The following is a 12,842-nucleotide window of genomic DNA, read 5'->3' as shown; positions in this document are numbered from 1 at the left end:
CATCAGCTAGGAAGAAAGAATGAATTGATGAAGTATGCCTGGTGATAGAAGGTATGGTTCAGTTGTACTCCACATGGTCTCCTGAAAATCCTGTTCCAAACCAAACTAAAATCCAGTGTGTTGCAACAGTCACAAGCATTACCTGCAGATGTTGTGTCTGAGGGAGGGTCATGTGCAGGAATGACACTTTCTTCATGACCTTACAGCCAGACTGAGTTTTTTCCACTTTTTATTGCACCTCCTAACCAATGTTTTTTGTGTGAAGTGCACACAATCCTTGTTAAGAAGAAATCATTAGCCTGAAAACCATTTCCAAATACAACAGTGTGTTGTATGGGTTATGGCCAAACTTCTTAAAATGTTAAAAGCTTTTAAAGTTCACCAGATCTAATTTAGTAGCCACATTTCTGTGAGGATATGGTTTTCAAGCTACCTGTGTAACACTCCAAGCTTAAAGGCCCCCTCCCTCCCCAAATTTATGCATAGTGCTGGTGTTTTATATTCATCTGTAACTATAATACCATTCCACCAAAAACCTAGCATAGCCTCTTCCAGGACCACAAGTGGATTCCCACAAGTGATGGCATTCCCAGGATGTTTTAAAGTAGATCCTGACCCCAAGGACTCATCTGTGTTCTGCTCTATTGATAGAGAGAAATATTAAAGCAGCAGATATCTATCACTACAGTATGGGTGTTCTTGCATCAATAGCCAGATACTCACCGAACTGCAAAGAACATGGATAACAGAAGACATTTTACAGGCAAGTGAGCTGACTTAACTAGGAGGAAACACAGTAAAATTTCACTGAAACCTAATGGTTAGATACTTGCCACTTGAGGAGCCTAATAATAACTGAATTCTATTAAGAAAAATGCATGGTTTTGTTGATGTGCACATTCTAATACTGAATTTCTTTGCAAAATGATGTGGTTTTTTTTTTATTGAAAAGAAGAACCTGCAAATAAAAATATATGAGTAATGACATGGATCTGTTAGCCTGCTGTATGTTTAAAAATATCATGTTTTCTTTGCTGCCTTGGAAGCCTGGTTTATACTTAAAAATTGTTTAGTGTATCTGTTTGCAATATCCATGTTTGATTACCACAATGAGACATAATTTACATACTAATGCAACAAACCAGATGTAGAATAGATCAACTCACATGTAGAGTTACTCAAGATTCAATCTCAACAAGAATCTCCCATACTTCTTGTAGGTGATACGTTACCATTTCCTATGAATTGCTGCCAACCTACCTTTTTTTTTAAAAAAAAAATTAATCTCTCATCCTTTTGTATGAAGATACCTGATTAATTTTTCAGGGTGAAAAGGTTTTTTTATATTCAAACTAGATTTAAGCATTAACTGATTAACCACTGATAAAACAGGTTTATTATTTAGCAAATACAAACCACTTATCATCTGTCTCTGCTATTGAAAGAAGGTGATGTGGATTTTTATAAGTGTTTTTGCCTCAGACACTTTGGGAGCACTCAAGATCATCTGCCTCAGTTGAACTTTTGTAAAGCTACTTGCAATCACACTGCACTCATGGGTCAGCACCAGAGCATTTCCTAACAGCAAACAGGATTGAAAATGTATACTGATGGCTAATTTGCTAAAAGCTTACCTTAAGAACTCCTAAGCAAGTCATCACTAGCACTGATCTTTTTATAGACTTTTTTTTCAGGGTACTGAAGCATGTGTTGCCTGAAAATACCAAGAGATCATTTATACACATGTCATGTGTTGACAAGTCTGTCCTGTCCTCCACCCTAAAACATCAGCAGCTCCAAAGCTATAATGCAAAAATCAATGTAAAAGGATAGAATGTGAAGTCCTGCGCTACTTGACTCTGCTTTAAAACTTGTTCATATTTTGTTAACTCACTATGAGATAGTTAACACTCATCCACATAGGTAATTTCTGTCATTTCTGTCTCTACTCTCTTGCAGGAAAAAAATTAGTTCAGCCAGAAGATGTAGAAATCAGTGAGAATGTCCTGCCACTACCTTTATTTCTCTAATTTTCTTATCTGTTAAGTGTTTCTGCTTTTTAAGTCTATTTTGTGCTCTGTGTTAGAGAACAAGAGGTATCTTTGATTTCTTAGAATCTGGTGATACTAGGATTGGTCTCAAGGGTACGTGCCACAGATTTGTGGATGGTTCTGTTCTAGACTACTGCTGAGAACCTGAAGTTGTTCTGAAATTAAAATATCACCTGAAGTTGAACTATTTTTTTTTTCTTTTCAGCTATAATCAACACATCCTAACTGTTTATCCTATGATGGAAGAAGCGATTTTGTGCACTGGGCCCACCTGCCTTACTGTTAAGAAAAAATATCCTTTTTATATTGCTGGCCTACCTTCTTAAATTCGCACTTCCTTCCTGGCTCTGTTGCTTCTCTCCTGAAAAGAACTTTGAAACAGATCTCACTTTGTGCATTGACCAAAAAAATTAGTTGAAATAATCTTTCCACTACAAGACTTTAGTTAGTCAAATACAGTAATACAGTATTCCGTGTATTTCTAGGGCATTATTTTACATCAGGGAACCACAGGACAGAAAATAAACCATCCAGAAAGAGATGCAGAGCAAAAACAAAGTAATAAGTTGACAAAAATACAGCAGTTCAACATAGGAATACTGCTGGGGTAAGGCAAACTATCAAAGCTGAGGTTACTATACTGTGCTCAGTCTAAACAGCTGCTCTCAGTCTTTCCTATGAACAAAATTCAGTGATGTTTCTGAAACATAAAATACAAACATTAAGAACATCCAAAATTTTCCAATTTAACTGAAAAAGGCATTCATACTGTAGAAATTCCATCTTAACTCCTTTGGAAGTTGCTCCTTCTGGGCACCAGATAATTAATTATCCATTTGCACTCCTATAAGGATATACCTTTTCCCATTTCAAAATTTTGGAAAAAAAATGCAAGAGAAATTTCACAGATGTGGACCAAGTATACTGACATTTTTTCACATTCAGTAATTATGTTACCAAAGATCATGGTGAGCTTTTGGCTCTAAAATGATGGTTAGATGAAGTAACAAACGTGTGTGCTTGCTGCTGTCTTTTAACACACATTTTTTGAAGCACATGGCCAATATTAATGGAAATAAGTTGAAGAAATACATACCAGTGTCTCTGTCCAAATTATAGTCCTAAAAGTTTGGTTTGTTTCAAGTGGACAGGGAACCTGAACCTTGCAAGTGCAATGCTTGTGGACACAGTCATAGACTTTATTAGAGAAACAAGAACATGAGTACAGAGACTTTTAAAGTGATGGTCCTTCAGAGTGACCAAAGTACTGAAAACAGCCAAAAGACTGTAAAAAAACAAAATCAAAAACCACAAACAAAAAATGAAACAACAAACCCACCAAAGCCAAACTTAAGGAGCATTCTATTATGCTGATATTCCAGACCTGACGTTGTTGTCTATATATAGCTTTTTGAGAAGATCTTTCTAAGATAAGCATGGATTAAACAGAAAATTAACTATCATGAACACAATAAAACATGAAGATGATATTGGAAGAGAAGCCAGGATGTCAGGTTAACTGAAAAGATAACTAACAAAAGCAAAAATAACCCAGTCAAAGTCTGGACCTGCCTTCAGCGTCCCTGTTATATGATACAAGTACACAGAAGTAAAGGTGTGAATATATTTAAAGCAGCTCTTCTGTAATTGCTTTGGTAACAATAATACTCAAGAAAGAGAGCTGTGACTTGGCACAGACTAACTGCATGTCTACATTAAGTGAGGCCTGCTTATAGAAGCTACAGAAATATCCAAAATTAAGACACCAAGCACAGTTCAAGTGATAAATCAAGCACTCATAAACTTTTGGGGGAAGAGGAACATAAATAGCCTTTTACTCCACTAAAATGAACAATGCTATTTTCCATCACAAAGAGATGTGTTTCAAAAACCAGCAAAAACCTCCATAATTTGTTTAAAAACAAGAGCAAAAAAGAAGAGAAACAGAAGAAACAGGTACAAAATAGAGAGGAAAGGCTGAAATTAATTTTATTTAACAACACAAAAGAATTAAGAAGGAAAGTATACTGAAATAAAGAAAAGCAGTGAAGGAAAGTAAGGAAAACCATCACTTTAATATACTGTAAATACTTGTTTCACTATTACCTTTTTCTGCAACATTTTACTGATGATGTTTCATGGATCATCAATAAAGTAACACTATAAAAAACCCTCTAGAATCCCATTTCCTTCTGGCATTTGTGCTACATTGACAGTAATTAGTCCATGACAAAGGAAACAAGTTCAGCTTGAAGACTTGATGCAAGAGCAAAAAGGGGGAGAAATAATTTTTAAGAAGTCAATTAAAATGTGTTAAGTTTGAAAGAAACACCAAGTGAAACAAATGAATAAAAATTGTTTAAGGATAACAGTATTTCCAAAGCAAATGGACTACTTCTCTTACCAAGAAGATAGGGCATTTGACAGCTAATAAGACAGCAAGGCATTCAGCTTCCAAACACTAAAAGGTGAGAGTTAATATTACACGCATGAGCCACAAGCATACGGCTGGCTTGTTTTTTATTAACACTAATAAATGATCTCATAATACTGTTCAGAAGTGGGTTTTTTCCTCCACAAATCTCACAAAAGATTTTCAGGTGACAAGTACTATGATACATATGGTAGAAACAAACAGCTGTGGCCACAAAGATGTTTTGTTAACTGATGATTAATATATTCAGGAAGCAATCACACTATTCATTAGTAAAAGTTTACAAACATTAAAAAGTGCATAACATTTGAAACCAACAACACAAAAATATATATAATATATATATACTATATATAAAGTGACATCACCTCCTATTAATAAAAGAAAACAAATCATCTGACCTTGTGATTGGTGCTTGTGTGATTGCCATGGTTTACTATCAGTCACTCTCTTCACTCACCTTAGTCACACAGAGGTGTGGCTGCCCCATTTTGCAGCATTCAGCCTCATGTATGGCCTTGTCTATTGGGGCAGGATGAGGGGGAAAAACAAATCCATCAGCAATAGCTACTGCAGAACAGGTTATTCATTTGTAGATATTTTAAGTGATGTCCTGGATGGACAAGCTATCCTGGTATTTCGATGAAGGCCCAGTTTGGACTGTCATTTTGGAATAGATGAAATGGGAAAAAATCTAGTCTTTGGGTGCTAGATGCCAAGTCTCTCACCTCCCTTTCAAACTCCAAGTCACAAGGCTACTTCAGCAGACACTCACACTTGGCTGTTCTGGTGCATCAGCAGCAGCCTACCGGCTGTGCCTCAACAGCCAGTTCAAAACTCAACAGCCTGATCAACTGAGGCAAAGGCAAGGAATAGTAAAAATCAAACCCCTTGCTGGATCCAGCCCAGGAGCCACTCACTGGACTGCACTGCATTCTAAAACTCATTTTCAGAATACATACTTGGCAATAACCTATGCCAGTTATTTTCCCATGTGTAAACAAGGCCTATCTTTTACAATGTGAATCAGGAAAACCTCTAGCACCATGGAATTAGTTTGAATTTTAACCCATATAAGGTTATAAATGTATTCTTAAAACTACCATAACAATAAAATACTTGGAATAACATTTTAAAAAAATATCTCAGAGAAAGATTACGAAATTGGGACCAAAATTAGAAAAATGGGGAAGAAGAATAACATAAAAGATTCAATTTGAGTCTCTGATATGCAACTAACTACAGGCGAGTGGCAAAACTGTACCAAGGACACAACACACGCTCAAGTATTCACATTAACAAACCGTTTTGAAGGCTCATCTAGTAACAAATTAGTGTTGCTGAGTCATTTAGGTTTAGGCATAATCAATTTAGCGGTTGACGTTTAGATCTATCATGTGCACATCACCACCTTATGCAAAAAAAACCAGCCCTTTCAAAACGTGTGGTAGAAAAATTCACAGTAACAGAAATATTCTTCATAAGCAGTTGAGAAGGGGCAGTGTGGAGCATCTAAGTCGTACAATACAAAAACCATTGTAAATAACAGAGCTGTAAAACAGATGCAAAGTTCTAAAAACAGTGCTTTCTTTACAGTTCTTATAATGGGCAAACACTTTGGCCAGAGAATTTTAAACTCTGAGGATCACACAAGCCTTTGCTTAAGTTACACAATTAGATCCTCTGATGCTTCAAAGGCCATTTGCTACAAGATTTACCTGTTCTACTTTCTAAAAGTGCTCCCATCGAGTAGTCATTATGAAGGGATCCATCTGATGATACTATCCCAAAAAATCAATACATGTTCAACCATTGCTAATGACAGAGGTAGAGAAAATTCTGTCTTCTGTCACAGCTTGCACCCAGATTTTTAGCATTGTGTTGAGTGGGTTCCAGCAGTGAAGACACATGCACTTTCTTTTCTACCAGCTTGCTCATGGAAACGAATTTGTTCCAGCACACTCCAGTAGCCTGGAAGCATCCAGCAGCTGCTCCATTCTGTCAAAGTCGGATGTCAGCTTTCCTGCTTTGCTGCCTCCCCTTGGGCCTCCCCAGTCTGCTCACTTGGATTTCGTTGTGCATCTCCTTCTCCTTCTAAAACACAGGAAAAAAGGATGAGTAATCCACTCTAAAATAAAGAGAACACTGATTGTTCATCCATCAGTCTCATAAACAAAATAAAAAGAACCTGAAACTAAAATATGAAACTCTTTACTACTGAGATAGCTATACTTTGTTTTAGAAAGTGTCTCTTGAGATGCAAATTTCTAGCAGCAGTCACGAGTATCACTTTAAATAAATACCAAAGGTAGCTAAAAAATTAATGAATTTAACAAAAACAGTATTTTTGAAAATTTCTTCACTATGATGCTGTAACAGTATAAGAGAAAAAAATCCTCATTGCACCAATTTGAACAGAGTTTGCGACAAAGAGATGCAACTTCAATAAAAGCAATATTTTGTTAAAGCTGCTTTAGTTCTGTGCAACCATTTTCAGCATCATCTCCACTGCAAACTGTCCAGCTGTCTCACTGCAAACCACAGAATGACCTGAGGAACAGATCACATCCTACAGTGAGCAGGCAACTCACAGTCTAAAGAAGCCTAAGAAAAGCATTGTCAAATGCCTTTACTATCTATATGCAAAGTACTGTATTTCACATAAGAATTAAAGACCTCACAGGTTCAGGCAACAGGAAGGTAAATGCAAGTAAGACACAAGACTGGACTGATCAGGTACAGATGCACAACGAGGAATAATGTTAAGACATACACTGTCTCCTGCGTGTTGCAAGGATTCTGAGTAATTTGTACTGAAATGGCTTAATAAGTTAAGGGGAAAAAATGCCATGGCTAGGTTGTATGGAGGTCTACATAGATGTAGCAGTTATTTACATAAAGCTTAATTTTAATCTATAATCTATAGATTAAAGAAGATTATCTATATAGATTATCTATAATCCTCATTTTAGAATGACAGCACGGGCTCTCAATGCAGATATTTATTGTTTCCTCATTTCAGATCACACGGTGCATCTGCAGATTTATTTCTCTTTATAGAAACAAGCATCATAAACGCCTTCTCTTTTCTGTGCAGAAGAAAGGGCACACTGGTAGTGGAAAAAAGTTCTTTGCCTTGCAAAGAACATTGCAAACAAGCTTAGATATGACAACTGTATTTTGTGCATGCACTGAGTTTTTAGGCAGGAAAATGCCTGAAAGGGTACTCTGAATTCTCAGATGCAAACTGATAAAAAGTTGTGTGGAAAGTTGATTACCTATTAAACAGTGAAGTTAGTTCTGTTCATTATGGGTTGAGTAGTACTCGAGTACACAATTGTTTTGCATGGCACTTTCTCAGAAAACTCTTCTTCACTTTCTCACATTAGAAAGGATTCCATCAGGGGGGCTCTATGTATGATTATTTACTATTGGACAGAAATCCCTTTTACCCCAGTTGTCCAAACACTTTCTACAAACCTCCCACATTTGTTCTGATATTGTGATGAGTGTAATTTCAGGGTTTTGTCTCTTTTTTGCCTGCTCTGCCCCCCATTTATTCTGACTACTACTAGGCGGGCAAGCCAAATTTTCCTGGTGGAAATCTTATTAACTAAAATAATAGGGAAAATATCCCAAAACTGAAGAGCAAAAAACACTCTTGCAAGGTATTTGTGTTTAAAAGAGAAATCACTCCTGGACAAAAAGCCTAAACATTTCGCTACCTAAATGTTAAACACAGAGCACAGAGATCCAGGGAAAGAGCACTAAGGTTCTAATATATCACTTATTGAAAGATTCTTCTCAACTTGCTGAAAAATCTCACTAATCTAAATCTATTTAATCTATAATACACTATCTGGGTACCAGTTTTTTCTTTCTACTGGCAGGGCTCTCCGATTAAAGCTTTAAAATATATTTGCAGAGATAAATTTGCTTTTAAGTTCTGAGAATCCCAAAACTGCTAAGCACATTGCTGTTCTTCCTTTAAAATCTGATGGCTAGAAACTCTCAAAAGCAAGATTGTAATTTTTACACAGCATTTTGAAACCAGCAGGCAGTATTAAAAAAAGAAACAAAACCAAATAATATAATTACTCTAAACCACAATACAGTTGTGTGAGTTGGTCAGCTGGCTACAGTTACCTGCTAATGTGCAGCTTTTAACTCAATTTTCTTCCTGTAACATTTCTGACTCTACAGTGTCTATCACTATTCCCCCTGCTTACACCCAAAACATTTCTACCATGGACTACAATCAATTACTTTCAATCATTAATTTCTACAGTTAGTTCTTCATTCCAGTTCCATATGTCTTCAACACCCCATTACCCCCATTATTTGTAGGTGCTTGGACCAAGCATCCACAACTTTTAAAAGGAAATGTCCTTCTCACTTCCATGTTCTATAGCACCTAGAGAACCAGCAGTTTGTTTTAGAGATTAGATCTGCAGAGACTTGTCCTCATTCCTCACCGTACTTTTTCCTCACAACTTCATTTAGTTACAACCTGCAAGATGATGAAGTTTCTTGGATTGCACTGGTTACCTTGAGAGTGTTGAGCCAGAGAGCAACCTGCTGACTTCCCTGCTAAAGATCTTTCTTTTGCTTCTGTCTTAAGATTTCTCTTCCAGTTTTCTATCTATCAGATGTACACAGTGTTGCTTTTACTTAATTTAGACAAAATGTGTTGACACAGTCCTTGGAACCTGTATTTTTGGGTTTGGTAAATATATCCATTCCATAGATAATAACAGGTTGTTAGCTTGCTATGGGCAAAGAAAACTGGGACAGTTGTTTTGAAGGGAGAGCATCATACAGTAATTATACTTATTACACATAATTATGCAGTAAACTCTTGATTATCTGTTGTTGGCTCATTGATGAGGGGATTAACCAACACTCACTTCAGGTATCAGCTACTGAGTAAGAGAAAAATACATTGTCTTTGAACAAGTCTAGTGCTGTTAAAAGCGGTTCTGTTTTTTTACAGAACCAAATCTGCAGGCTTTTCAAAGTGAATGTACTAAACATGCTTGGATAGTTTAATTTACATATGTTTTATAACCACCTTTCTTTTCCTTTAACATCTGCATTATCCTGCTCTGCCATTACTCCATGCAGTTGAAAGCAAACACACTTCAGTTTTGCAAGAAAATGCATGCAGATGTAATAGGAATAAAAGGAAAAAAAATGAAATTTGATGTCTATATTTATATAATTAAGTTGTACTTAGCATAAATTGTTTGACATGCACCTTGAAAGAAATAAGATATAGCCCCCTAACATGTGTTTTTTTCTTAATCCTGTCAGGTGTGATCCACACATGCATCCTACAAGTATTAATATATTCTGAACTGGGATTTTATATGCAAAATAATTTTTAGCCTCTCTTGATTTGGAATAACATGACGTGATAACACACTAATACTTACATGAATGCTAAGTAAGTATTGAGAGACAATGCCTTTTCCAGTATTTTTGTTTTGGAGGCTTTTACTTGGCCCCTAGTTGTACTTATAATACAGAATTAAAATGTATTTTTATTTTATCTAATGGAAACTGTATAGCCTTCTGAAGAAGTATGCAGACATTTCTGTGTTTCTACTATCTAAGGTAATTTTACGAGCAGCTCTGTATACTTTTCTGCATTGATTAAGTTACCCAGGCTTCAAAAGGGATCACCAAGAAGAACTGAAGAGACACCTGAAAACACATTTCTGGCTTACAACAACTCCACTGCTTAACTTTTTTTAATCTTCTAAATGAACAAGATCAAATACAGTTTTGATAAGTGCAAATCAGACTGAAGAAAATTAAAGCACAAAGGAACGTTGGGATTATGCCTTTCAAATGGCACCTACTTTCCATTTTTCCAACATTTTACACCTGTCTCCACTAAAATAAAAAGACACACCTACACACATAAAGCATTTATTTAAAACAGAAATAAACTAAAGGCCCTGCCCAGCTGGAATTGCATACATCTAGAATCTACAGGTCCCAAACTGGCAACTGCAAAAGGAATGATTTAGGATATACATTAGTCCAGAAGCCAAAAAAAGAAGCCCTCCTTCAAAACAGCACTACAACCACCTCAACACCATGCTGCCCACATGTGACTGTCTTGTCAAGAGATCGCCCCTCAGAACTCGTCTTTATCTCTGAGAAAAGTACATGCACAAAAAAGGCAGCTGCTTATCAAGAGTATCTTCTTTGCTGCATTTATTTTCTTTTGCTATTACTAAAAGAAGCAAAACTATGCCTTCCCTAAAACGTGAAAAGGACTTTCTAATCTCTGTAAGAGCCATTCATTAGCCACTACTCATCTAACATAAAAACAAATACCCAGCCATATTACTATTTTTATTTAAAGTAAGGCTCACTCTCCCCTCCTTCCTCTCAACTGAATATGCACAAGCATTTAAAAATGTTGGTAATATCAAAGATTTAAGATTGCAATACTGTTTATCACCTTAAAAGAAGGACAGGTATCAGCAATAAAGAGAAAGAAACAATTTACTCAGAAACAAAGATCCAGGTAAAACAAGCACTGCATTTCTATTGCTTTGCCCTTTGGCAGCTGAAAAAAAAGTTAATTTCACAACAACCTTTCAGCAGACACATGGCTTCTCCTACAAGCTCCAAATCACAGAGCTTCCATTAACGGATATTATGCAGTCCTGGGTTTTAATAAAGACTTCCTTATTTTTTTCCTTATATTCTACCTTTCATAAAATTTATTCTGGTTTGGACCCTGCCACTAGGCACTCACTGCAGAACAACTTTTCTTTTTTCAGTGATGTGTTGTACTTGCAAATAACCACCCTTTCCATTTATGAAATCCATGATTCTTACTGTAGATGCAGTCTAATCAACCCATGCTGATTAGACAAAAAATATTTCTGCTACTGAGGGCAAGGGAATAATGTGGGCACATAAACCATGCTTTGTGTACTAGTTCTCATTTTATTTTTAAGTAAATATAATAAAAGCCCCAAACCATACTCACCTGTTTTGTTTATATCGAGCTCTGATAACTTTAAGGCTAGTTCACTAGAGTTCCCACCCGGAGAGGACACAAGGATGTCATGTAATGCATTTCTTCTACCTGTTCTTCCTGAAGCAATAAAGTCTGCATATGTAGATTCCACATCAGTCATTGCTAACAAATATCCACATAGCAGTACCTAGATGGGAGGAAAAAAAGAAAAACAAAAGTTCACCACTTACACCACCAGAAAAACAGATGATGTTATGGATTAGAAACAGAACTAGAAGATTCCCATTACAGGGTAGATTGATGCATCTTCTTTTACTGGTTAGCCAGTCTCAAAATTTGGAGAAATTAGAGAAGAAATGTAGTAGAAAGCAAAAACACTGTGTGTATTTTATGCCATCTGTGTTCAACAGTATTCAAACCAACTTCATTTTCCATGCTTCATAAAGTGATAGTGAGTACTTTATAAAAGCAATGACCTCAGCAACATAATTTCTTTATAGAGTTGTCTCTGCTTTTAATATTAGCTGAGATGTAGGAGGTAGGTAGGGGGTGGAACAAAGTTATTCTCTACAAAAAGCAGAGTGTAACAAGTAAGAAAGTACAAATTGATAATGCTTTTGCATGCAGAACCCTGTGTTCATATACACACAGAGTTATGTTTTGTGTATTTTCTTTTCTGTTGGCATTGGTTTTGGCATTGTATACAGACCTCTTCGGGCTCACCTAATTTATTTAGGTGTGGTAGTTTCCCTAAAGCAAATGCATTGCCATAATGCTTCTGAAATGAGTGGAAACATGCTACCAGAGCAAGCAAAGCAGTGCTCTGTAAGCTAGGTATAAATTCAGAACTTCTTTTCATTAGAAAACAGTTATTTCTTGTGCCATTAGGGAATAAAGTGATGCTGTGCATTAATGCAAGATCTGACAAAGATACAAGGAATACAAGATGCTATTTCAATCTTGGTAAGAGAAAGATTTGCCTCTCTGCTGCATTATATGCTACAGATCTAAACTGTTGGAATTTTATTTTCCTAACTTATAAAATGTTAAAGAGTATGGGGAGGAGCACTTTCCCTCGCTGATCACATTGCTTTTACTCTAGTTTCATGTGTATCTGTCTAAGGTTTCCTGCAAAATGCTAGGCAACCATGCTTTCCTCACATTTTATGTTTCTGTGTCATAGGGGAAGCAGGGAAGCTTTCTGCTAGAGGAGTACTCCAAATAAAAGAAACACTATAGAACTACCAGACCAGAGCAGCATCCCCACAGCTGTATGCTTCCTTCATTTCTAAGCAGAATTTATCTGGTTTTGCGCATTGCAGACAGAAGACATGGCCATACAGGCAGTAACTCA

General features: G+C 36.3%; 1 protein-coding gene across 1 annotated transcript in view; it reads right to left on the bottom strand.

The window, feature by feature from the left end:
• Window positions 1-4,033: 4,033 nt before the first annotated feature.
• The window catches only part of PKIA (cAMP-dependent protein kinase inhibitor alpha), a 42,738-nt gene continuing 33,929 nt past the window's right edge, over window positions 4,034-12,842 (bottom strand). The window contains exons 2-3 of the mRNA XM_083877588.1: window positions 11,498-11,675; window positions 4,034-6,579 (exon numbers count right to left, since the gene is read on the bottom strand). Coding sequence (XP_083733714.1) covers window positions 6,500-6,579; window positions 11,498-11,648 — 231 coding nt within the window. The 5' untranslated portion in view covers window positions 11,649-11,675 and the 3' untranslated portion in view covers window positions 4,034-6,499. The remainder of the gene's footprint in view (window positions 6,580-11,497; window positions 11,676-12,842) is intronic.

This window comes from Zosterops lateralis, assembly GCF_965231275.1.
Source record: "Zosterops lateralis genome assembly, chromosome: 1".
Classification (NCBI taxonomy): domain Eukaryota; kingdom Metazoa; phylum Chordata; class Aves; order Passeriformes; family Zosteropidae; genus Zosterops; species Zosterops lateralis.
Note: the sequence above shows the minus strand (reverse complement) of the source record. Positions and strands in the feature narration are given on the sequence as shown.